Source organism: Danio rerio, chromosome 17 (assembly GCF_052040795.2).
Source record: "Danio rerio strain M-AB ecotype USA chromosome 17, GRCz13ab, whole genome shotgun sequence".
NCBI classification, from domain to species: Eukaryota; Metazoa; Chordata; class Actinopteri; order Cypriniformes; family Danionidae; genus Danio; species Danio rerio.
The window spans coordinates 12,581,614-12,609,010 of NC_141037.1; the positions used below are offsets into that span (position 1 = coordinate 12,581,614).

At 34.6% G+C, this 27,397-nt stretch overlaps 1 protein-coding gene across 1 annotated transcript; it reads right to left on the reverse strand.

Moving 5' to 3' along the window:
- Positions 1–1,576: 1,576 nt before the first annotated feature.
- adpgk2 (ADP-dependent glucokinase 2) lies at positions 1,577–23,043 on the reverse strand. Its single transcript, XM_087290064.1, has 6 exons — positions 22,809–23,043; positions 20,454–20,613; positions 14,496–14,686; positions 12,713–12,809; positions 12,492–12,628; positions 1,577–5,340 (listed from the first exon to the last, which is right to left on the reverse strand). Exons 1-6 carry the CDS (start codon positions 22,999–23,001, stop codon positions 4,670–4,672), a joined length of 1,449 nt encoding a protein of 482 aa, XP_087146190.1. The 5' UTR covers positions 23,002–23,043; the 3' UTR covers positions 1,577–4,669.
- Positions 23,044–27,397: the final 4,354 nt, after the last annotated feature.

Sequence of the window (27,397 nt, forward strand, 5' to 3'; positions counted from 1 at the left end):
ATAATAAAATATATAAAATAAAATAATAATGAAATAAAAAAATTAAATTAAATAAACATAAAAAACAAAAAAGGTAATAAAATAATAATCAAATAAAATAATAAAAATAAATTAAAATGCAAAAAACGAATAAAATATATAAAATAAAATAAGAAAATAAAAATAATAGAAAAAATAATATATATTAAATAAAATAATAATTAAATTAATAAAAAAAACAAAAATAATAAAATATATAAAATAAAATACTACAATAAAGAAACAAAATAAAAATAAATAATAATAAATAAAGAAACTAAATTAATTAAATAAATTATATGTGGTAATGGAACCAAAATTATTTGTCACAAGACATGATCTTGACAGACTTATTTATATATATATATATATATATATATATATATATATATATATATATATATATATATATATATATATAAAAATCTTTGTTATGAATATATTTTCATGAACGCTAAAGGGATGGTTCTCCATAAAATTAAAAGTATGCCATCATTTTACCCCCCCCCCCCCCCCCTTCACTTGTTCAAAACCTTTTTGAGTTTCTTTCTTTTCTTTCTTTTTAATACTTAAAGAATGCTGGTAGCTGGCACCCATTGACTTCAATAGTATTTTTTTTGTTTTGTTTTACTATGGAAGTCAATGCATATCAGTAACCAACAGAAGAAAGAAACTCATAAAGGTTTTAAAAAACACCTGAATAAGAGTTAACAAAAAGTACATTTTCATTTTTGGGTGAACTATCCCTTTAGGCACAATTTATCCTTCAAAATTTGCATTACGCTTCATTTTAGAAACCGATTATGCGATGAATTATGACTCTAAAAAAAATTTAATAAAAAAGGTTCCAGACAAGTTTCATGAGATCCACCCACAGAAATATAATCATTCTTAAAACATTTCCCTTAAGTAGAGTTAAAATCAAGCCATGTCAGTTAAAACGCACACTTTCACAACTTTCAATTCAGTCATTGTGTTGTAAACTAAAAACATAATTAAATGAAAGACGTGAGAAAATGAGAACAGAAACGGACACGTTTCCATCTCATAATATAATGAAGGTACAGAATGACGAAAAACATTATGAACCCCATTACACTTGACTCATGGTAAATTCTTCAGTATTTCAGTGATTATATAATGAGCTCAGGGTGTTAAAGAGTATCCGGTGTATCATTTCAAGACTGGCCCCGGTAAGATTTGCATCAAGTGAATGATTATGGAGTTGTTTTAAGACACTAGAAGGTTCTGGAAAAAAAAAAGAAACATTTTTAAACAAGAAAGGAAACAACTGACCTATAGGAGGGATCATTCGGTGAATCTCATAATAAAGAGTCCAGATCACATTTCACAAAACAAAATAAATCAATAACAAAACAAAAAAATCAAGAGAAAAAAAAGAAGTATTTGGCATAAAGAAAGAGAATAAAATAAGACGAATGCATTTTTCATCATTATAATGCAGTATTTACAGGCCCGTAGCCAGGGGGTGGGATTCAGGTGGTTCAAAAGACCCGTCATTGACAAAGGTGCCAGATTCGTCTCATACATGAGCTCATTTGTCCTATTTTGACTACTATGCCATAAAAAATTGTGAAAATAACCCATCAAAAAAGGCTTTAACACCAAGCGGTGTCCTGTGTTGTCTGTCGCTTCAGCCTGACTGAGGAAAGTTGATTGTGCTGGCCAGTTTGTTATTTGCCTAATGAATGACAATAGGACAGTTTTTAATTTCAAACTTGAACAGATTCCTAATATTTTCTTAATGATATATGAAGTAATACATTTGTATTTAAAAATAAGTTTTCATTTTTATTCATTATTCATCTAAATATTTAATGCTTTGGGTACATCAAAAAGTGTGGTTATGATGACCATCTGACAAGAGTGTAGAATTAGCATCGACAGAGGGGACGTGACCCCACCAATAATTTAATCGCCTCCAAAATAAAGTACTGCTGTGTGGAAATTTTCCAGTCAGGCTTACTGTGCAAGACTTAGGCAAGACATGGACATAAGCAGCTACATTTCAAAGTAAAGTGTTTGCTACAAGTTCACCATAATAGCATGGATGTGCAATTAATAAAACATTTGCTTCGATTTCAATCGAATCGATTCATCGATTCATTTTAAATGTGAAGGGGGGGTTGGTGTCAAATGAGGTCTTCACCAATATCAAAAGCAAATCTACACCCTTGCCATCCGACAAGCTAATCCAGCAAAAAAATAGTGCTTAAAATGTCAACATATTTATAATTAAATAGAGTGAGAGGTGAATAACTGCAAAACGAAAAAGAACCACCCTTTTCACCAGGCTGCCTACAGGTCTGTACGACAGATTTCAGCAAGAATCAATACTTTACCAGAATGTTTTGTTGTGCACAAATTAAAGCACATGCATTAATGAGAGTCAGGGCTAAAATGTATTTTCTCATCAAAAAAATAAAATAAATCTCAACTCAAGTAAAAGGGGGAAATGAAAAGTGATCATTCGCCAAAATGTTCAATTGGATTTGCCCATAACTTTTTTAGACCAAAACTAATTTAATAAAAATGTCCTGTTCAAGCTAATCCTTGTAAGAGGAGTGAACTGTGACCAGCATTAAAAAAAAAAAGACAAAAAAAGACAAAAGTATCAAAGTCTCCATGAAATGCATGTCAAACATTACAAGCATTAGAAAAAAAGGCTTTAGCTGCTTGTTTAAACTACTACTGTTTATAAAATAAGTTTAAACTACACAATTCTTAGTTTTGGACAACTTTGGTATTGATTTATGTTCAATCCACTTAAATGTGTAAATTTTCAATTGGATTTGCCTATAACTTTTTTTAGACCACAAATTAATTTAATAAAAATGTCCTGTTCAAGTTCATCCTTGTAAGAGGAGTAAACTGTGACCAGCATTTATATAAAAAAAAAGACATAAAAGTATCAAAGTCTCTATGAAATGCATGTCAAAGAAAGGCTTTTGCTGCTTGTTTAAACTACTACTGTTTATAAAATGAGTTAAAACTACACAATTCTTAGTTTTGGACAACTTTGTTATTGATTTATGTTTAATCCTCTCAAATATCGTAAAACAGTTGAGTTAACTTAATCGATTTGTGTTGGGACAACATGGAGGAATTGTGTAGAAACCAGCCTTTTTTAAAGTGAGTATGATAGGGTTTGGTGAAAAGCAAACCTAAATTCAATGTATTATTGTAATTATTATTATTATTTTTTTTAATGACAAAATACAATCCATGTACTTCCTTTTCTGCACTGTAAAAGAATTACATGATCAGTTAGTCATGACGACAAATGGTTTTAGTTCATTGTAACATAATAAACCAAGTTAATCATGTTTTAACTTAATTTGATAAGTTACACAAGCTGTTGTAAGTCAGTTTAGCATAATATAAGTTTAATGGACTTGTAATGTTGAGTCAGCTTAAAAAAAGCAAAGCCAGTATTTTTCACAGTGTGGAGCAAAAATATCGGTTGTATTTAATCGCAAGACGCAGGTTATAGAGTTTCTCACTATAGAAACTTTGCAGATACTGTAAGTTTGATCTTTTATTAATAGTATTGTTTTGTTAGGTTATCAAAATGGTGCACTTATGAGCCTTTTTCTGCTATAGTCGGAGTGAAACGCAGCACTAATCGACTTTCTTGGACATTCATTAGTGCACAGAGACTGCTCAAATACATTCAATTAATGTTTGTTTTTCACCAAATCCTAAAATAATATTGTGTGTGTGTGTGTGTGTGTGTGTGTGTGTGCACTGTACAACATGCTGGGTTCCACGCAATTGATTTGACTTGGGACAACATGAAGGAATGAAGCTAACTTGTTAGTTCATATAAATTTAAGTGGATTAAACATAAAACAACTAAGTTGTTCCAGGAAAACTCAAGAATTGTGTTGTTTCAGTTTATTTTAAGTAATTAGTGTGAACAAGCAGCACATTTTGAGTGTGTATAGCATGTGTTGGATAGCACTATTAGTTGATACTAATTTTACTAAAGAGCTCAAAGGGATAGTTTACCCACAAGTGCAAACTGACATTATTTACTCCTCGTTTCACCAAAAAAATAAATTATTTACACTCCCTCAAGTGGTTAAAAAAATCATTTAAGAGTTTCTTTCTGCTGCTGAACACACACACACACACACACACACAAAAAGATTTTAAAGGACACTTAAAACCTGTAACCACTGACTTTCACAGTATTTGTTTGTCCAACTACTGAAGTCAATAGTTACAGGTTTCCAACATTCTTCAAACTATCTTCTTTTGTGTTCAACACAAGAAAGAAACTCTTAAAGGATTGAAACTGCTTGAAAGAGAGTAAATATGAGTAAATAATAAACATTTTTGTGTGAACTATCCCTTTAATTCTGGTCAAGATATGGATTCTTATTAAATTTGGTCTGAAAAATAAAAGGGCATTCGACATTATAAAAAATAAGTAATATGTCTAAGTAAAGCATCATTTTTAGTGAGTTATCCAATGTGAAATAAAATAGGGACATGTTCTCAACTGATTTTGTGAGATTCACACAATGTTATTAAAGTTGGACCCGATGTTTATATTAATATTTTCCCCTGCTAAAAATAATGATAATAATAAAATTGAAAGAAAAAGTAAATAAAAGCATGAACTTCAGATCTGCAGCACGAGGCCTGCAGCAGAGATGTTATCTCCCCCTCCAGCGGTCTGATAAACCTCGGTACAAACCAGCACTGGAGCCACACAAATCTCAAAAACATCCTCATCCCAGCAGGAAACGGGGCGAGATTCCTGAAGCGGGATCCTCTGGCTTCCCTCCTGCCTGCTGATGGAAAACGATTCATCCATGATCAGCCGTGCTTTACTGAGATCGATGTCCGGCGAGCCGCAGACGTGCCGGTTGGCCACCAGAGAGGCTTTGGCGGTGGCCGACATGGTGTTTTTCCATTGGGATCCGCGTTTGACGATGATGGCCTGGAAAGCCAGTGTGTGGACGTGAAGACGGGTGAGCGATCGACCCATCCCGGCCTCTCTGTGCCGCTGGTTTACCAGGCGGTAGAGGTCTCTCATTTGATCCAAAACTGTGGCTACGCGAGGGTTTGGGTCAGAAAGAACAGTCAGGTTACTGCCGCGGAAAAGGCTGAGGAGGTTTGGCAGCTCCTGCTCATTCATGCCTAGTGAATCCGCATGAGGAAGAACAAACTCTAGAAGATCCGACATCAGATCCTCATCCACAAAACTGGCCATCTCGAAGTGGACGGCTGTTTGAGGTGAGACCGAGGACAACATGTTTGCTAGCTGTCCCAGCAGATCCTCACGCTCCCCTGGAGGGAAAAAATGGTTATTAGTAATATTGTCCTTTGTTAATACAGCTTAAAAATAAATTAGTACCATATTGTTCACCCAAAAATTAAAAATCTGTCATCATTTACTCATCTTTCACTTTTTTCTCCTATTAAAAAATAAAAGATATTTAGAAAAATGTTGGTAGTTGGCACCCATTGACTTGCATAGTAGAAAATTAAATGACTATGGAGTCAATTTGCCCCAGCAATCAACATTCTTCAAAATATCTTATTTGGTGTTCAGTGGAAAACGAAACTCAAAGGTTTAAAACCACAAAAAAAGAAAATAAACATTGAGATCATTTTCATTGTTTTGGGGTGAGCAATCCCTGTTTTCTCAGTAAGAAAAAACACATAGGACCTACATAATATCGGTGATAGAAAGAGACTTGTGAACCTTACATATGTTTTTGTACTTTTCTTCCTTTAAGAGCAACTGTTATGGTCCATGGGAGTTTGTATTTTTGTGCTTTCTCCCTCTCTGTCTTTTATGGTCTCCCCTCGCTCTCCCTCTCCTTGACTGTTATTCGCTCTTTGGGCCCTATCATACACCCGGTGCGATGTGGCGCAAGGAGCGGCGCAATAGTCTTTTGGTAGTTTCAGCTTGGCGCAAGAGTCGTTTTGAGGCGTTGCGCTACACTGTTTAAATAGCAAATGCATTAGCGCTCATTTGTGCGCCCATAGGCATTCTGGTCTAAAAAGGGAGGCGTTCTGAGGCACACTGCAGGCGCGTTGCTATTTTGATAAACTAAAATAGATTTTTCATTAGACCAAAACAAACCCGGTCTAAACTCCGGCGCAGAGCTGCGCCTCGCTTAAACACTGCTTAATACGCACAAGAGAGCAATAGGCAAATATCTTTACATATGAAAAAAATTCAATATTAAGGATATATATAGGATATAATAAGAATAGATATAGCATATAAATATAAAGGATTAAAATATTACAAAACATATTATTTTCTAGCCTACATAAACATGAAAAACCACTGCTTTTATGTCTTCTTCATCTCTGGAGGTTTTTTCAGTTCATTCATAACATTTGCTTTTGTAAAATGTTATTATTATTAGCAGTATTATTTATTATATCCATATTTATATTTGTTTTATTAAAAACAAGCTTAGATTTGCCCACCTGTCAGGTTTGCCAGGTTTTAGGATATAACTCAGGTTTTTGAACACACTTCATTATTATTGTTCATTTATTCAATTGCTGGAAATTGTAAAATCTTGAAAAAACTCAATAAAGACATGTTATACAAAAATGAAGAGCAAGCAATACATTATATTAAACATTAAAGTATGAATAAAAAAAACTCAAATTCTTTTTTATTTTGCTAAAGTCAGCATAAAACAGAAGTGAAGAAAGTCGTTTCGAAGGTTAAGGTATTTGATGAAAGATTATAAGGGCAAATAAAAGTTTACTAAATAATGAAGTGCACTGATGCATCATTTATAACAAGAAATATGTATAAAAAATGAGAAGAATACATTTTGATTTTGTTTCAACTTTGAACTGTTGCTCTGTCATTACATAAATTTATAACAATCTCCTTAGAACTGTCAGCTGCATAACGTCTAAATCCAATAATAGTAATGTTTCTACTCCAACTGCTTGTTGAAATATATAAGCTGCTTTCATACTTGTTTTCATTACAGATTCACTTGAATACAAATAATAAATCACTAAAGGTTTAACTATAAATAAACAGTCTAAATAAGCTGTGTACTCTGAATGATCCACAATGATTCATAAGTGTAATGTTGAGACAATGTTTACAAGCTGTTCATTGTATAACGTATATCAAATGTATAATGCTGATTTTAAAAAGACAATTTCAGATTGCATTTAGAGGCTTTCACATCTAAACTCTTCATTCTCAGCTAGAACTATTAATAAATGAAAACAAACGATGACATTCATTCATTCACAGTTTGCTGTTGTTTGAACGGAGGCGTCTAGACAGTCATCTGCCCTGCCACAGCAAAACACCCTTCATTAATTGAACGTCCTGATAAAACTTAAAAGATGACTTTGTCTATTATCTTTAAGAAAAAAATAAGATGTATACAGCTAGTAGTATGAAATTCAGCTCCTACAGTGCTAAAGCAATAATATGTGCAGTAAGTAACCGTACTATTATTCTAGGGCAAAAAAGAAAAACAAAATAGTAAAGCAAACAAAATCAGTGAGAGCTAGAAGTTATGACAGTCTGTCTGCTTTCCCAGGGCGGTTGGGAAAACATGCTAATCCCACCATGTGACAGCAGAGGGAGAGTTTAGCTCCAAACTGCCTCTGATCCACATTCAGGCAGTTTACAGACAGCTTCCATCTACAACAATCAGTTCACTAGTCAACATTACTTTACAGATAAGCAACAACAGAGTTTGGAAATAAAATGTTTAACTTTAAAAAGTAACACTTTAGAATAATGGTCCATTAGTTAAAGTTAGTTAATGTGTTCATTGTCAATAAATATCAAAAATCTTACAAAGCACTTATTAAGATTAAGGGCTCTATTTTGACGGTCCATGCGCAAAGTGCAAAGCGCAGGGTGCAAATGCATTCAGGGATGTCAGAATCCACTTTTGCTAATACAATAATAGGACGGAAAAATCCACTTTGCGCCGTGGCGCATGGTCTAAAAGGGTTGAGCTTATTTTCCTAAAGAGTTATAGGTGTGTTTTGAGAATAAACCAATAAATCAGAGTCTCATCTCCTATTCCCTTTAAGAGCCAGTTGCGTCGCGCCACGGTGCATTTGCTATTTACATGACTTAAAGTAAGTGTAAGTGGAAAAACTGAGCATTTCACTAGAAAGAAAACAGTTAAACAGAGCATCTACAGTGCGAGAATGAGAGATAAATGATCTACTTTCACTTTCGCTCTCGTGGATAGGGAAACCTTGCCGCACAGACATCAATTAGCCTATAAATAATTTAGTTTGTTAAGCGCAAATATTTGTTTCAAAACTATTTCTAAATTCAGTTCTAATTTCCAGCAAATGAATAAATGAACAATAATAACAAAGTGTGGTCAAAAAAAAGAGTTATATCCTAAAACACATGCTGTGCCCCATTTGGTCTAAAACTTGACAGGTGAACTAAATCTATAAGCTTTTTTTTAGAAAAACGAATATAAATATGGATAATATAAATTATACTGCTAATAATAATAACATTATACAAAAGCAAATAGTTATGTATGAACTGAAAAAGCCTCCCGAGATGAAGAAGACATAAAAGCAGTGATTTTTCATATTTATGTAGGCTAGAAAATAATATGTTTAGTAATATATTAATCCTTTATATTTATATCCGATATATATTCTTATTATATCCTATATATATCCTTAATATTTTAATTATTTTTCATGTGTAAAGATATTTGCGTATTGCTCTACATCTTGTGTGTATGAGGCAGTATGTAAGCGAGGCGTAAAACTAACGTGCTCTGCGCTGGACAATAGACCGGCTTTGTTTCGGTCTATTGAAAAAAAATATTATAGTGTCTCAAAATAGCAACGCGCCAGCAATGAACGCCTTCCTTTTTAGAACAGAACGCCTATGGGCGCACATATGAGCGCTAATGCATTTGCTATTTAAACAGCGTAGTGCAACGCCTCAAAACGACTCTTACTTCCAGCTGAAACTAGCAAACAACAATTGCGTAGCACCTTGCGCTACATTGCGCTGGGTGTGTGATAGGGGCCTAAAGGTGCTGTATGTAAGTTTTTGACTCTTTTAAAGCATGAAAATACCATAATATGTTTGCAGATATTGTAGAAACATGCTCGGTTAACATTCTTGTTTATCTAAAAAAAAAACAATGCTGAAGTCAGATATTCTGCTTTGAAAATGTGCAGTAGGTGCCAGAATGGCTGTCTTTGTTTTGGTCCCTTTAACCCGCCTACTGCCACTTTAGCCAATTATATTTCAGCATCATGGGTTGCCTTGGTGGAAAAACAGCATATTTTATTTATTCATTCAAAAAGGCTCTCGAAGCATTCGCCCTTGACCAAAATGTGACCTCTGGTGGACAGTAGCAGACTTTGAAATGAGACGCAGATTCAGAGTTCCACATGAGATTATTAATAGGGTATATCCTGAAGTATGGTAATAGGACTTTTAATTTGCCTGTAACCTGGGTTAAGGGCAAAATCATGCATGTTTAAGGTCTGTTTTCTTAAAAAACAGCGATCACCACTGGCTGAGTGATATCCGATATAAAGTGGGTCTCAGATTATACAAGAAACACTGCATTAAATGACATTTTCTCTGCCATGTCTTTATAATATAAGCATTTATTTTACCCCAGTATATTCAATGGAGCTTTTGTGCTAGCCTGCCGATTCTGACAGGAGTGTGCGAGCAAACGGCTTTTTGTCTTGTTTTACGCTTGAGCAACTAAATGAATGCCAAAGTCTGATTAACTGATTGTATTTTAACTCCATTAAAACATCGATTCTGTAAAAGGAGCTGTATAAATTGAATAAACTCAAAATAACAGGTCACCGGAAGTTTATCAGTATGGTAACAACACTAGCTTGGCATATACCCTATTAGTAAATAATGTAAATATTATAAGCGTAAACATTGGGTAAGCAGGTTACATAGTAACCCTGTGTCCTAACAACTTGCTACGTGACAATATTTGTAGTTAATAAGCAATTTGGCACCAGACAAAACACGACAGAAATTTAAATACAGCCATTCTGAAGGACAGAATATGCAGAAAATTGTAATGCTTATAATCTAACCTTCCTGATAACGTCCGAGGCTCAGACACACTCTCCCAGTTCAAAACTAGATTAAAGACCTATCTGTTTAGTAAAGCATACACTCAATGCATCACCTAGCGGGTTCCACACTGGCTTCTGCATCTTGCTTATACACTATGAACAGCAGCTACGCTAATTATTCTCTTTATTCTCTATTTTCACCTGGGGATACTCATCCCGAGGTCCTCAGATTAGGCGGAGTCACTGATTGGATCCAAGACCAGATCCAAGACCAGATCCAAGATGATCCCAAGGATTCCATATCCGGGACCAGGCCATATCCTGAGCTGCTGCTGCGCTGATGGTCGTGGGGAGTGGAGAACATGTGTCTGATTCCAGCGACGCTCCAGGGACAGACGAGTCTTCATTGAGGCCATCTTCCAGCAAAGACCACGGCGAATGAAGTTCTGCACAAGACTTTTGGCCAGCGGAGAAATTAAAATGGTCGTGCCCAACTGAGTCTGGTTCTCTCAAGGTTTTTTTTCTTCACTCCCATCAGGTGAAGTTTTTTTTTTTCCCTCTCCGCTGTCGCCACTGCCTCGCATGGTTCAGGATTGGTAGAGCTACGCATCGATGAATTTGCTCTTCAGTGTTTGAACTCTCAGTAATGATTAAATCACACTGAACTGAGCTAAACTGAACTGAACTGAACTTAAACACTAAAACCTGAACCACACTGTTCCAGTTACTATGACCATTTATGTGAAGCTGCTTTGACACAATCTACATTGTAAAAGCGCTATACAAATAAAGCTGAATTGAATTGAATTGAATCTAATTGATACACATTAAACCTCTTTACCATTGAGCCTGATGGAGCGACTGTTTACAAGCATGAGTCACATGAAGGAGCTCCAGATAGAAACTTTTGTTTTGGGTTTACCTCATGATTTAAGTTGCTGAACGTCTGCCGATTCCAGCCTCAGAATGAGCGAGTTTTAGCCACTTGTACATTAAAGGTGCAGTAGGTGATTGTCTTCAGAAGCAATTTTTGTTGTGCTGGTTGAAAGTCTCTTCACAGTCTAATAGTAATGATTAAAGTAAATGATCTAAATGTTTTTTATATGTATTTTTATGTTTTGGGTAAGGCATAAAACTAAAAAATGTTCATCCAATTAAATAGAGTCGGGCCGACATGTCTCATAATTACGATAAGTAGCCCAATCTGTCTGTCAGCAAATGTAGATTTGAACAACTGCGGAGCCGTTTGTACGCCGCTCCGCCGACCGCCGCACGTTCACGAGAGAGAGTAAAAATATGCTGAATCAAAACTTTTTAAAAACCTGAATCAATATTGGAGTTACCTTTGCACGCTGGAGAAAGGATGACACCATGTCTGAAGGATTTCTCTTAGACAGGTAATGTTTTGTTTTAAAACTGTTTTAGTTTCACGCAAAGTTGATGTAACGTTAGATGTTGTTGTTACAAATGGGTTATATCTTCACAGAAGTGTCGTTCAGCCACTAAAATCCTCCGATGAAAGATTGATAAGACAATTTTAGCTTCATAAGGGACCTTTTACAGCTTCGATAATGTCGATTTTATTCAGTTTAACAACAAAACACAAGTTAATAGCGCTATTCCGCCTAGTCTCTCCCTATATTGTTTACTATGCAACTGTAATATTCACTCTAAAATAGCATGTGAGTTTGGCTTGCACGCTGCCGGACATGCACTAGTCGCTTTTAACACATGAGAGAGGGTTCTTTTGCTGTGCTCGTATTTAAGGAGGCGTGGCTCTAGACAGCAGGGCAGGAACTGTGATTCAGAGATTTATGCTAAGCTGTTAGCATTGTGGAAGATCACCTACTGCACCTTTAAAGAAGCATTCAGAAAAAAAAAAAAACACCTTTGAAGAAACTCGACAGAGGAACATAAAAACCTACTGCCTGCTAGCGTTTCTGAAGTGTTATTGCAGAGCAACACGACAGCACACACAAGTATAAATGCATGGCTACGCGCAAGCCATGCATTGTGAGTCACGCTCGGCACAGAAGTATAAATCAGCCTTAAGATGAGGATTACAAAGAACAAGAAATGTTTTTTGAGCACAAAAATAATTATAATAGAATAACTTCTGAATAGTCACGTGACACTGAATGATTTTGCTAAATAAATAAATATTAAAAGTTAATTTCAATAATAGATTTCAAAATATAATTGATTCGCTGTATTTTTGCTGTATTGGTGAGCAAAAGAGTCTTCTAAGTTGCTCATGTTTAAAAAACTAAAATGAAAAAAATAAATGAATTAAAAGTGTGAAAGTTTTAAATGAATGTACATCATTACGCAATAATGCTATTAATAGAAGTGATATTTATTGCCATTATGTGGCTTCATTGACTAACCCCTTTTGAAAGGGAAGTTATCCATCATCTGCAGTCCTCCAACAACGAGAAGATCTGGCTTGAAGCTGTTTAGCATCTCCTGAAATTGCTCCATGGAGTCCAGATATGGATTATGGTCATCACTATGGACAATATACCTACAGTGATAAAAAAAAAAACACATTCAAGATGAACTAACCAAAATACCCAAATTAAAATTGATTTGAATAAAAATGACCCACCTGTTGGCTCTTCTGGAGGTGTATGGCCCCCATGTGGCACCTGTGGGATACTCCAGGATCAGGTGAATGTCTGGCTCATCCACAGTGTTTCCAGCCACTGAAGAGAGAGACAATAATTCAGCTCAATATTTTAAAAAATGGAGGAGAGAGCTTTAGTAAGCAGCACAAAAATAGCACAGAAAATAATAGCATTAGACAACCGGAGCCTTTTTTAGATAAAGAGTGGGAGTACAGCGTGTCAAAACACCTCATGGGTGTTCAAAACAAGTGTGCCGCAAGCCTGCGTTTGAGTGAAGGTCTCGGCCGTTAGATCGCCCCCTGGGGGCTGGCTGCAGTACAAGTCATAAAGCCCGCCTCCTCCGTGTTAATGAAGGAGACTTGAGCCCAAATAAAAAAAATTATTACACTTGCAATAAAATGTCCCGAAAGATGGTTCTGGTCGATTAAGGCACTGGTTATTGTGCTGAAATAGGTGCAGATCCTCATTTTTGTAAACAGTTTGTTTTTAGCAGTAATTTAATGCTGGCCGTGTCATCGTGATTGACAGCTGTGATTGACAGTTTCTCAAAGCAGCGCGTCTGAGCTTCGGCAGGAGACTGAAGTAGACTAAAATGTTATTATTCGATTTCTGTGTTATTTTACCATGACAAAATGAGTTCAGCAGTAAACTACAGTTTCTGACATACATGATCTGGTGGAACACTGTTTATTCGCTAAGGTCAGGGCTTTTTTCGGGCTTTATTAGTTTGCTGATACACGCCTAGCCACCCAGATAGCAAAACACAGTTCCGGCTAGATTCTCGCCTGCCGGAGACTTACCCCTCAGAGCTCAGACTGACTACCTCTGCTGTACCTACTCCGGATGCCTGGACTCACTACCCAATTCCAGCCCGAGTCAATCGAGCCAGATGCTGCGGCCGAGCGAGCAGGCGCTGCCGCATGCGAGCCGGAATCAGCCCGCGACGCCGCGAGTAGGTTATGCGCTGCGGCCTAGAGCTGGCGCGATTGAACATATAAAACCCTCATATTTGTTAACGTTATTACATCCATTTGTGTTGATATGACAGCAAACGCATGCTGAGAAGTTCGGGGGGCGTGGTTGATTTTACATAGAGCGTTTGGTTGGAAGCTCGACTCTGCTTATTTTCGCGGCTCCTCCTCTGGCTCCATCAGACAGTCCTTCTGCGCATGTCAAGGCTCCAATTTCAGCAGTCTTTTGCGACAGTTTGTGCCCGTCAAGCTGGCGTTTTGCCCTCAAGGCGTTCAATGGGAAAAAGGGCTGTCGCGTCGTCCATATTTTTTACAGTCATTGGTTCAAAATCGTTATACAATCATTGATGTATAATTCCCACCCTGGTTACAATTATGTAAATATTTGTTTTATTTTAATAGATTTTTTTGTTTATACATTGCTGTTTAAGGACAGGGATCCTGTGTGTTTTACAGCATTCATCATTGTGTTAAGGGACTCTCAAGATCAAATCGACACCCCATATGTTTTACTTCATTAAAACATTAAGTTAAGGTGAGAAAGATGGAGCGACCAGGTATTTGACCAGAGTTTTATGTCTGTTCTTCAAGAGCTTCCAGTTGAAAGTTGAACAAAACAATTATTTGCACGGCTGATTCAGAAGATTACTGATACTACACTACTCCTAGTCATTTTCCCCCATAGTCAAATAAATCGGAAGCCATACAGCACTCACAAAAAATAAAGCTTACTAAAAAATACTGATACAAACATATTTTCAGCACAAAGCTCAAATGAAGCACATTACAGCACCTGTGATCCGCTGTGAGAGGATATCAGTGAAATCTGTGCTGAAACTGCCTCCTAAAAGCACATCGCATCCCTCCAGAGCCATCCTGCTGGCCATGACAGGTGCATTTCCTCCTATAGACCACCTGTTTCCTGGTAACTCTCGAGAAGCTTCCACCAGTTCACTGAAGAGTGTGTCGTTTACCACGAACCTCCTGAAGAAAGAGCAAAGCAAAGCAAAAGCATGATGAAAGCAGATCTGGGCTGATAACACAAGGCAGCAGGCTCAGTTTTATACAGAAATGACTCTTAACTCTATTTACTGTAAATCACAATACTGCAGCCTCAAGGCATTTTGTTTTTCCATGTTTTTTAGAAGATTATGAATTGTTGGTATCAACAACAGTATTCAGTTTCTTCATAGTTTACTCTAGATATTTAGGTTTTCTGGATTAAATCAAAAAAGTGACATACTAGCAAGCCGATATTTATTAATCCAATAAAAATTGCTTAAAAAATAAAGGGAACACTTAAACAACACAATGTAACTCCAAGTGTCCCCTTTATTTTTTTTAAACAGTATATATCGTGATAATGAACATACACAATATTGATTTCTTGTGCCATTAACAATACAGTGAATAATTCTATATTATTTAAACAGTTTAAAGTTATTTTTTTAAAGAATATTCACATTCTTGATTATTAATCAAAGCACCAAATGCTTGAAGACTTCATTTATTTTCCAAAATTAACATTTCCTTGTTCATCTGGCCAACTGCAACATTTAAAATTCTGTGACAATCTACAGGCCTTTTGTTCATTATCTCTGTATAGGCCACATTTGTTAACATCAATTCATTAAACTAAAGTCAATGTAATGGCTAACAAAAAACCACTTGTTAATCATAGCTGATGTTAATTTATTGCCTAACAATGCATACCAATCAGACAATGTTATCAACTGATAACATTCAGTTGATTTTTTTTTTATATAAAAACTTTAATATAACAATAATATTGCTATTTCTCACTATTGAACTAATGTCAAAGACTAAAGAATACACAAGACGTGTCACTCTTTTAGTTTTGCATGGGGAAAAGTGTAACAGTCAAAGGGCTCTATTTTGACGGTCCATGCGCAGAGCGCAAAACGCAGGGCGCAAACACTTTCAGGGCGTGTCAGAACGCATTTTTGCTAATTTAAGGATGGGAAAATCCGCTTTGCGCCATGGCGCATAGTCTAAAAGGGTTGAGTTTATTTCCTAATGAGTTATAGGTGTGTTTTAAGAATAAACCAATCAGTGTCTCATCTCCCATTCCCTATAAGACCCAGCTGCGTTGCGCCATAAGCGCATTTGCTATAACATGACGTAAAGTAAGTTCACTTTCGCTTTTGCTCTCGTGGATAGGGAAACCCATACCGCACAGACATCAATTAGCCTATAAATAATTCATTTAGTTTGTTAAGCGCAAAGATTTGTTTCAAAACTATTTCTAAATTCAGTTCTAATTTCCAGCAAACGAATAAATGAACAATAATAACGAAGTGTGGTCAAAATACTGAGTTATTTCCAAATACACCTGCAATGCCCCATATGGTCTAAAACCTGACAGGTGGACAAATCTAAGCTTGTTTTTAATAAAACAAATATAAATATGAATATAATAAATAATACTGCTAATAATAATAACATTATACAAAAAGCAAATTGAATGAACTGAAAAAGCCTCCCGAGATGAAGAAAGTATGAATGCAGTGGTTTTTAAATTCATGTAGGCTAGAAATGAATATGTTTTGTAATATTTTAATCATTTATATTTATTTCCTATATATATCCTTATTATATATATCCTAATATATTATATATTTTTCATATGTAAAGATATTTGCGTATTGCTCTGCATCTTGTGTGTAGTGTGTAAGCCAGGCGCACTTTGCGCCAGAAAGTAGACGGACTTTGTTCTGGTCTAAAGAACAGACTAATTACAGTTTCTCAAAATAGCAATGCGCCAAAATGCCTGCTTTTTTAGACCAGAACGCCTATGGGCGCACATATGAGCGCAAATGCATTTGCTATTTAAACAGTGTGGCGCAACACCTCAAAATGACCCTTGCGCCAAGCTGTAAGTAGCAAAAGACTATGGTGTATGATAGGGCCCAATATGGCGAATGAAGCCCCGCCTACAAGCAGGGCTGCTCGATTTTGGGAAAAATCATAATCACGATTATTTGTCATAATTGTAATCACAATTATTCAAAACGATTACTGTTGAAATAAAAATTATTAGTGCTCCTCACATTTTGTGAGCCGAGTTATTCGCTTCCCTCTTTTTCTCCTGCTCCTCTCTCCATGCCCACTCCTCTTTCTGCACGCAGTGCTCCATGCCCATCACTAAGCATTTTTTAAAAAAATTCTGAGGTAGACTTAAACTGAAAAAGGTTGGTTTTATGGCCCTTTAAACAGTTATTGCTAATGTGAGATTTCACTGTTGCATTATCACAAACATTCAATCTGCATAAAAAACACAAAATACCTGTAATTGTGAGTGAGTGTGTTTTTAAACTTTTTTTTTTTTTTAAACCAAACAAACATAGTTTCACTAGTGTTGAGAGTTGCAACCTGAACATACAGCATTCACTTCAGCATTCTTCCCACAAGCTTTCACAGAACTGCCAGGTTGAAATGCTTCTCTGGCTAAAAAGAATGAAAATAAAGGCTCCACCATGACTGATGGTTATAATCTAGAGGAGAAATGCAGCCGTCAATCAGAACACGGCTCTCTGAATGCTTCAGTGTCTCAGTGGAAGCAGTAAATTCAGATGTGCTTTTAAACAGCGTCTCAACTTAACTGCAATATTATCTTGAGAGGCCTGTCGTTCCTAGGTCAGGTGTGAATTCTCATGTTGGACAGCATATTGGCAGCATAACAAAACTAAGACAGATGTATTTCAGCGCAACAAATTCACGTAGTTATCAAAATGTGAATTATTATTTCATTAATATGACACTTTGTTGTTGTTGTTGCAGCATCAGCTGATCATAGTTAATGTGATCTACATCATCTATAATATTTGGCTGCAATAAAATACAGCTATTAAATTAAGATGATGACGATGATAAATTATTTAATTAACGCCTTGTCAGCAACAAAGGCTATTTTCAAGGCAAGAACATTTCATTAATAAATATTAAATATACAATTAAAAACAACGAACAAATGAATACTTAAATAACATAAGATTTTTAACATTAATATATTAAAAAATATTCTAAAAGTTGTCCTGGTAACACTTTGCTCAATATCTCCATAAGTGTTATTAATTTCATTAAAAAGTCTTCCGTACCATTAAGTTAAAATGTAATTTAGTGTAATACAAATGTACAGATTTAAGGTCATATTTATTCAAATAACAAATATTAGGAGTCAAATTTAGAGCAAGAATCATTTGATGACATATTAAAAGGTTCCTTTTAATACATTACAGTGCAGAAACAAAATACTAATTAAAATGATCAATTTATAATCTTTATACTTATGCCCATTAAAAATATATGAAAATTGGTCACCAATAACTTACAACAGAACTTAATATGATGGCTTAATCTTGACTATATTTTAAGCAGAGGCCAGATTAAGAATGCAGTTATGTATATATAAATAAATATAGTAATTAAATATATTTATTTAATTTATTTTTGTCTTATATTTTGATCATATTTAATATGCTTTTTATAAATATATACAAATAATTAAATGGGACTTTTCAAAGTGGGACATCAAATTGACCTAAATATGATAGTACAGTAAATTTAGTTTAGGAATAATTACTGATATTATATAAATTACTCTCACTTAAAACTGCATACATGCCATGAAAATCCCTTATAATATAAAAAAAAGCATAACAGTACATTATATCATAATTATAATAAATTAGATCAAAGTTTATAATTTAATATTTTATACATAATAAATGTAATCTTTTCCATGCATGCGTCACATTACTATCATTTGCTGCATTTCTTCAATTAAAGGGATAGTTCACCATGAAACGAAAATGTACTATTCACTCTCCTTCAAGTGCTCTATGAGATTATCTTTTTTTTGTTAAACACAAAAGAAGATACTACGAAGAATGTTGAAAATCTGTAACCATTGACTTTCATAGTATTCGTTTTTTCAACTATGGAAGTCAAAGCATTTCAGCTTTCTTCTAAATATTATTTTTCTATTCAACAGAAGACAAAAACTCATGATGGAAATTATTTCCATAGTACATCATGTCATTATTAAAACACATTAGGTAAAATGTATTATTTAATATTTTATATTTAGTAAATGTAATCTCTTCCATGCATGCGTCTTATTATTATCAGTTGCTGCATTTCTTCGTTTAAAGGAATAGTTTACACTAAAATAAAATAAAGTACTCACTATTCACTCTTCCTCAGGTGCTCGATGAGTTTATTTTTCTTTCATTAAACACAAAAGCAGATATTTTGAAAAATGTTGAAAACCTGTAACCATTGACTTTCATAGTGATTTCAATGCTTTTCAGCTTTCTTCAAAATATCTTTTTACTACTCAACAAAAGAAAGAAACTCTGGAAATCATTTTCAACGTGGAAAAGCATAGCTATAACAGTAAATTATATCATTGTTACAACAAATTAGGTAAACGTTTATCATTTAATATTTTATACATAATAAATGTAATTATTCTAAGCATGTGTCTCATCAGTACAATATGCAGCATTTTTTCACTTCAGGGACAGATCACACCAAAATGAAAATGTACTCAACTATTCACTCTCTTTCAAGTGCTCTAAACGTTTAATTTTCTTCCATTAAACACAAAAGAAGATATTTTGAAAAATGCTGAAAACCTGTAACCATTGACTTCCATAGTGTTTGTTTTTCCAAAGAATTTCAGCTTGCTTAAAATATATTTTTGCTATTCAACAGAAGAAAAAACTCATGATGCATATAATTTTCAACACGGAAAGCATAATTATAACAGTACATTATATCAATATTACAACAAATTAGGTCAAGGATTATTATTTTTTTTATTTTATATAGAATTAACATATGTTATTGCATGCATCTCTCTTTGCTTAAAGGGATAGTTCACCCTAAAATGAAAATGTACTCACTATTCACTCTCTTTCAAGTGCTGAGTTTATTTTTCTTTCATTAAACACAAAAAAAGATATTTTGAAGAATGTTGAAAACTTCTATAGTATTTGAAAAAAAAATCTACCATGTCAAAGCACTTCAGCTTTCTTCGAAATATCCTTTTACTATTCAACAGAAGAAAAGAACCACATGATGAAAATTATATAATAATTTAGTAATACAGATTAGGTAAAAGTGTATTAGTTAATATTTGTATATTTAATAAATGCAATCTATTCCATGCATGCGTCTCATTCTTTTCATTTGCTGCATTTCTTCACTTAAAGAGACAGTTGACCCTAAAACTAAAATGTGCTCACTATTCACTTTCCATCAAGCACTTTATGAATTTATTGATCTTCCGTTAAACACAAAAGAAGATATTTCGAAGAATGTTGAAAACCTGTAACCATTGACTTCTATAATATTTGTTTTTCCTACTGTGAAAGTCAAAGAATTTCAGCTTTCTTCACAACATCCTTAGACTACTCAACAGTAGTAAAGAAACTCAAGGTTTCGGAACAAGTGAGTAAATTATTGTTTTGGGTGAACTATCCCATTAAAAGTCTGCGTCTAATGATTAAACTCGTCTTGGGATTAATTAATTTGATGCAATCACAACCAATAATTATAAAGAAACACAAAAATGGAAGTCAGCAATCAGTTAAACAGTGTTAAACTTGTAAAACCGTTTAAATGACCCCAGGCTTCAAGTCAAATAACTCACAACAGATGTATTATTACGCAATCTCTGCAATCCCGAGGGCTTTGCGAGCATGCTTGAACGGCTCTTACTTACTCTGAAGCAGCTCCAGGGGAGAAAAAGTAAGCGAAACTCTGGGCCAGCTGCTCTGCGTTTTCGATGTAGTCGTGGTGGAGCGGCTGATCTGTGGGCTTCAAGCCTATTTTGTTCAGCAGCGTCACTCCGTCGACTATGATATCCACGCAGCCGCCAAAACCTGAGGACACAGACGAATGATACATGTCAAGCAATCTAATCTAATATTAAAAGCATGAAATTTGACCATTTCAACTTTGAACCTAACCATCCAAATAAACACGCCTTAAATTATAGGTTATAAAATGTCCGAGATGAACTGGATTAGATGCCATACATAGATGGCCAATGCTAACATGACTGCAAACCAAAGCAGATGTTTGTTGGAAAGCAATAGAGTTGGGATTATTGAACAGGGATTGAAAATGTTGATGATGTCTGGTTAGTTTGAACTGATATCAATACAATCAATAGAAGACAGAGGAGATAGAACTTACTTTTGCATGCACTGATTGTAATTTAAAGGGACAGTTCATGCAAAACTGAAAATCCTGTAATCATTTACTCACCCTTTACTTGTTTCTAGGGCTGGGCAGTATGATGGTATATATGGTTACCGCAGAATGAAATGTGTATCGTAGAATTTTTTTATTTTTATTCCGTGAATACCGCGAAATGTGAATAAGTTCTACATATCATGATATATTTTGTTACCGGAAATCAAATCTTGGTTGTACTACCCAGCTGTTTTTGTTCTGTTGAACACAAAAGAAAATGTTTTGAAGAACGCTGTAAAGCAGGAGCCATTGACTTCTGTAGTATTTAGAACTATGGAAATTAATGGCTGCTGATTTTCAACATTCTACAGAATATCTTCTATTGTGCTCAACAGAAGAAAGAAACAGGTTTGGAATAACTTGAAGGCAAGTGAATGAGAACAGAATTTTTTTTTTGTGGGGTGGGGGCTACTACCCTCTTAAGCAACAAAACAGGCTGTGCAGGAGACTCGGGTTAATGATTGAAGACTTTTGGTAAACAGAAGGCCTAAACCTGGTTGTCTAAACTTTTAACCACTTAGTGTGTTACTACAGAGACGACTTAAAGCAAACAAAAAAGCAACATCAACAACAAAAAGATGCAAATCTAACATGCAAAATAGCACCATATACTGCAGACTGGATCCTAGAGGATAACAATTGTCACAAGCGAAACTGGCCATATTATCAGATTAAATATAAAATTTAATATCAGGAAACACCAGAAATGTGTGCATGAGCATAAATTCTAAATAAACTCCTGAAAATAAGTAAATGATCGCAGATTTCCATGTAAAGGTATTATTATAGTAGCATATTTACACTTGCTACAATTACTTATTGCGTCACGTTTCTACTCAAATCTTAAAAGAAATGTTATAAAAATGCATTACGTTAATGTATATCATGATTATAATTTCTTGCCTGTGATCAAATGCTCTTTTTTGGGCATATTACTTTTTACATGACTTTTCCAGAACCAGTTAACTTTAATTAAGTTTAAATGACAACTGTTAACTATTACCTCATACTGATACAATCAGCTGAACTTGCTGAATTGTTTGTAAAATTGCTTAAGCGAGCACAGGTTGTACACTCTACCAAAAACATTAATTTTATATTTAATTTTTTTTTTTACATCAATAAATTTAAGGTACAGAAATAAAATTCAACATTAAACCAACACCCTCAAATCAAAAGCAAGCAAAACAGGCTATTTTAAAATAAAAGTTAAGCTATTAACAAGTAACATCACTAATATTTGAAAACCTGGTCATAACAAATTAGCTAACGTACTAATTGTTCAAATGAATAACCTATACACTCTAAATAATTAGCAAACCAACTTGTAAACAAACACTTTGAAATAAAGGTAACACAAAAGCTGTCAATGGGGCAGCTTTTCAAAAAAATTAACCAATTAATTAATTATATATCTTTGTACATTATATGTACATTTAGGATACAATAAGAACCCTTCAAGCACAAAAGTGTACCATTATTTCTGTGAGTAAATACACTTAAATCATAAAAATAAAATAAATATATATTCAATACATAGGTATCATTGCTGATTTACAAAATAATTAACCACATACCTAAAATATCATTAAAATATCATTTTATAATAAATATGCCACATCTCTTTTCCACACATAACATGAAAAATAAATATTACATAAATATAGTCCAAATGAATTGTATATATGCTGTACCTATCAATGAATTAATCAACGTTATATTAATTCTAAACTTACAGAACTTATACAGAGGGTCCATTCACATCTTATCATCATAATGTTGTAATCATATGCTGTTAAGTGCACTTAAAACTCAGTACCTATGGCCACTCTCGGTCTGGACACGCCGTTCATGCCCACTTTCCGCTCCGCGCGCAGCAATGAAGACAAAACCGCGTCCAGCCGGTCGTCCAGAACCGAACTGTCCGGAGATCGAAACCAATACGCCACCAAAACCACTGCAAGAGACAAAAGCGAGCCATATTTGACACCAGAGAGCAGCTCAATGGCCATGGCAGATGTGTGCACACACTCCTGCCTCCTCTCTTTCTTCCTGAACTGTCTGCGTGTGTGTGTGATGATGATGAAGCGAGAGGCGGATGTTTTCTACGACCACAGAAATTGAAGCGAGTAGAATGGCACTTCGCGTGAGTGTTTAACACAGAAAGGAGTTTTAAATAATAACTAATACTTTGAATATATAATATGTGATGTTAGTTTAATGCGTATTAAGGTTCTCATTGTAGTGTCCGTTAAATAAAACAATACATTAGTATTCGAACAAGCGCCAACGTAGCATGTTATCACGTGTTAACGGTTACTTTTCTACTCGCTTGTTGAATGGGAAAATAATTCGTAAGTTGATGACTACCGGATGATGACTTTTATTTTGTAAAAAGATGTTTGTTTATTTATTTATTTGCAGATAACCATATTAGTCTTTTTTGTTATTTGTGTATGTATTCATCGAATTTCTAATTATTGTTGCTTTTATTATTATAAGTATGTGTCTAGGTAGATATTTTATTCATTCATACTTGGCAAGTCATGGCAAAAAATCTCATTCGAATTTGAACATGTTATCAGGGTGAATTTGCATTTGTGTGTTGGTCAAATAAAGTACATTAAACTGATTTTGACATTATGTAAATCTTGCGAGTGGGTTAAAAGAACAATTGAATGAGCCGCATTGCGCCCCCTGTAAGTGGAACTTTAGCGACGACATGAAGCGGGAATTTGCTGGTTAATTGTATCAAAATAAAAGCTAAAATCGAATCGATAGCAGATCACTTTATTTACATAAAACAACGATGTCTATGTAATTATTGTAAAACAACCAACTATAATGCCATAATGGTACACTTTATTTTATTTTGCGTTGCTGTCGCATATTATTTTACAAGCAGAAGTGTGGCATTTCTCTGTGCTTGACTCAGCAAACAGCATGATATGGATGTCTCTGGTTTCAGTGTAACTACATCTTATTGATGTGCTTAGCAGAGCTATACATAAACACAGAGCTAAAGAGTATTACATATCTGCTTATGTCTGGTGTTTTAGTTCTGCTGTTGACTTGTGTTTATTGCAATATGACTTGTATGACAGTGCATAGATAGATATGCAGTGTATCCGGAAAGTATTCATAGTGCTTCACTTTTTCCACTTTTTATGTTACAGCCTTATACCAAAATGGGTTTAATTTATTTCCTCAACATTTTAATACCCCATAATGACAATGTGAATAAATATGATTTGAAATTGTAGCTGTAGATTGTACATCAGTATTCACAGCCTTTGCCATGAAGCTCTAAATTGAGCTGAGGTACAATCCATTTCCACTGATCATTCTTGAGATGTTTCAGCAGCTTCATTGGAGTTCATCTGAGGTAAATTCAGTTGATTGGACATGATTTGAAAAGGCATACACCTGTCTATATAAGATCCCAGGGTTGACAGTGCAGGTCAGAGCACAAATCAAGCATGAAGACAAAGGAATTGTCTGTAGACCCCTGAGACAGGATTGTCTTGAGGCATAAGTGTAAAGTTACAGAAAAATTTCTGCTGCTCCGAAAGTTCCAATGAGCTCAGTGGCCTGTAAGTGGAAGATGTCTTGAACCGCCAGGACTCTTCCATGCTTGGCCGGACTTCTGTCAATTTGTCCTACCTTGTCAGATTGTCCTACCTCCCATTCAAAAGGTAGGTAGCACATTTTGATGAACAATATGCTACCCATCAGATTTTGCTACCAGCGTAGATTTGAATGTGGAGTAGTATGATCTGAAGCAGTAATATCGCCACAATTTCAACAAATCTTTTTTCACATTGTCATTGTGGTGTATTGCGTGTAGAATTTTGGGGAAATAAATGAATTTAATCCCTTTTGGAATAAGGCTGTAACATAAAAAATGTGGAAAACTGTAGATAGATAGATAGATAGATAGATAGATAGATAGATAGATAGATAGATAGATAGATATCAATTTGATGGATAGACTGAGAAATTGTTTTCATTTAAATATCCTTTATTATCATTTAAAAAAACAATATCTATTTACTCCATTCATAACTTTTTTTCTTATTCGATCAAAGATAAAATACAAAACATAGCAAGGTATCAACAGAAAAAAGAAACCGTCTATATTACAAAGCGTTGGGATCGCAATACTATATTTGTTACCTGACCAAATACCTTAAACAAGAACAAATACAACACTAAAACAAGCTTCTGTTACAAACCACCCATCATTTTTTCCATCCTATACAGCACATGCCATTCATAACGGTCAAGTACAAAACAGTAACACGTTTAAAGAAATCAAAACCATATTGTTAATAACCATATTATACCCAGCGATTAGCTAAAACCCACTAGTCCTTGCATCAGAATGAACATGAGTTATGCTATTAAAATAAAAGCAGATGCATAATTCAGCTGTTAAAGACTGAATTACACATAAATCACAAAAATAACACAATGCACTCATCTGTCTTGAGAATAATTGGATGCTTGATATCACAATGCGTACACATTTCCGCACTAAAAATACCTATTAACAGTCCACAATAGCATCCTGACATCCTCCGAAAGCTTTAGGTCATCGGGGGAAATGTTATAAAACTGTATATTAATATTTCAAAAATATATAGTCCAATATTCAAGCAGAGCGTTACTTTTTAAAGCCGACTAAAAATTTGAACAGGTTTACAAAAATAACGATCACATATTTTATTAGGTGTATTAATGACTGATTGTAAATTGAAAAATAAAATGATTTACAGTAATCATGAAATATAGTGAATAGATCAACTTTAAACACTCTTAAAGGAGCAGTAAGCCATATTTACATTAAAATGTAATAATAAATGTAAGAGAACAGAGTGGAAAAGAACCGAATTATACAGGGAGCAGATATGTGCATTAGCATCGATATCGCAATGTGATCATTCGCAATAGTCACATCGCAATTATAAGTTGTTACCTCAAAAGTGCCACAGCCAAATCACCCTGCAGCTCAAAACTGGTTACTCACTGAAGCTAAGCAGGGCTAAGCGTTGTTAGTACCTGAATGGGAGACCACATCAGCTTTGGGAAGTGATGTGTGGGTTCTAATGCCCCAGTATTGTGAAGCGGACACTATAATGTCAGTGAGCGCCGTCTTTCGGATGAGACGTTAAATTGAGGTCCTGACTCTCTGTGGTTTCTAAGTTGTGTGGTGAGCGCACTGTCGCCGTTGTCCTGTGGTTGCCATTGCATCATTCAAGTGGATAAATAGTTTAGACAATTCTTCTTCTTCTTCGGCCTCAGTCCCGTTCAGTTGCGGGTTCGGCTCTTTGAAACCAATCCTCCATTTAGACTTGTTCATATGATAACGACTTTTTTTTTACACATTCCGGCCGGCCTGTCGTCTGGGCCTGTCACCCTTATACACTCATTCACTACAGACAATTTAGCCTACCTAATTCACCTGTAGCATGTCTTTGGACTGTGGGGGAAACCGGAGAAAATAGTTTATAGACAATTGAATTGTTTATAAAACGAAGACTATGCAGTATTATTTACCATTTGATTTTTCAATGACCGTATTCCTGAATACAGTTCGACTCCACTGGAAAACAATAAAACACAGTTTATTCAATTTGTATCTTTTACTTTATTAAATTTATCCATGCTTGTAGATTGTTTCTTATATTTTATGCAGATACACTCCCCAACAGAATCATCCAAATCAACCTAAATGTATAAATTCTTTCCAAATAGTTATTAGACACATAGTGAAATCTATTCATATCACGATATATATGGCAGTATAAAAAATATCGCAATGTCAGATTTTTCCAATATCTTGCAGCCCTAATCTGCATTGACGTGATTTTTTTTACATTCGTCACCAAACAGCCGAAACGATTGTGTGTTTCCTGATGAATAATAAAATAAAAACAAAAATTTGTGTATGAATAAATTGCACTGTAAAAATGCTGGGGTCCACACAACCAATTTGTGTAGGTACAACATGAAGGGGTTGAGTTAACTTGCTAGTTTTTACAAATTTAAGTGGATTGAACATAAAAAATTAGGTTGTCCCTAAAAAAACCTTAAGAAATGTGTTTCAGCTCATTTTAAACAAGTAGTTTGAACAAACAGCAAATGTTATTTTTTCTGCATCACAATTTAACAGATTAACACACGAAGTATAAAAATATGATTAATCTTGCTTTTACATTTTATTTCACATTGTAAATTAGCTTTACATAATATCAAATAAAATGTCAAAATGGGAATATTCACTTGCTGTATTAGCTAATTTAACAGATCAACACACATAGAAAAAAACACACTTGGTAATGCAGAACCTCAATGTTGAAAGAACAGATTAATGACATAAATGTCATATTAAAATACCCCGAATCC

Excerpts from the sequence above, each read along its gene's own strand:
- adpgk2 (XM_087290064.1), bottom strand. The coding sequence starts at position 23,001 with ATGGCCATTGAGCTGCTCTCTGGTGTCAAATATGGCTCGCTTTTGTCT. Across the intron at positions 20,614-22,808 it reads CAGACCGAGAGTGGCCATAG|GTTTTGGCGGCTGCGTGGAT; the intron begins GTACTGAGTTTT and ends CTGTGTCCTCAG. Across the intron at positions 12,810-14,495 it reads CCTCTCACAGCGGATCACAG|TGGCTGGAAACACTGTGGAT; the intron begins GTGCTGTAATGT and ends CTCTCTCTTCAG.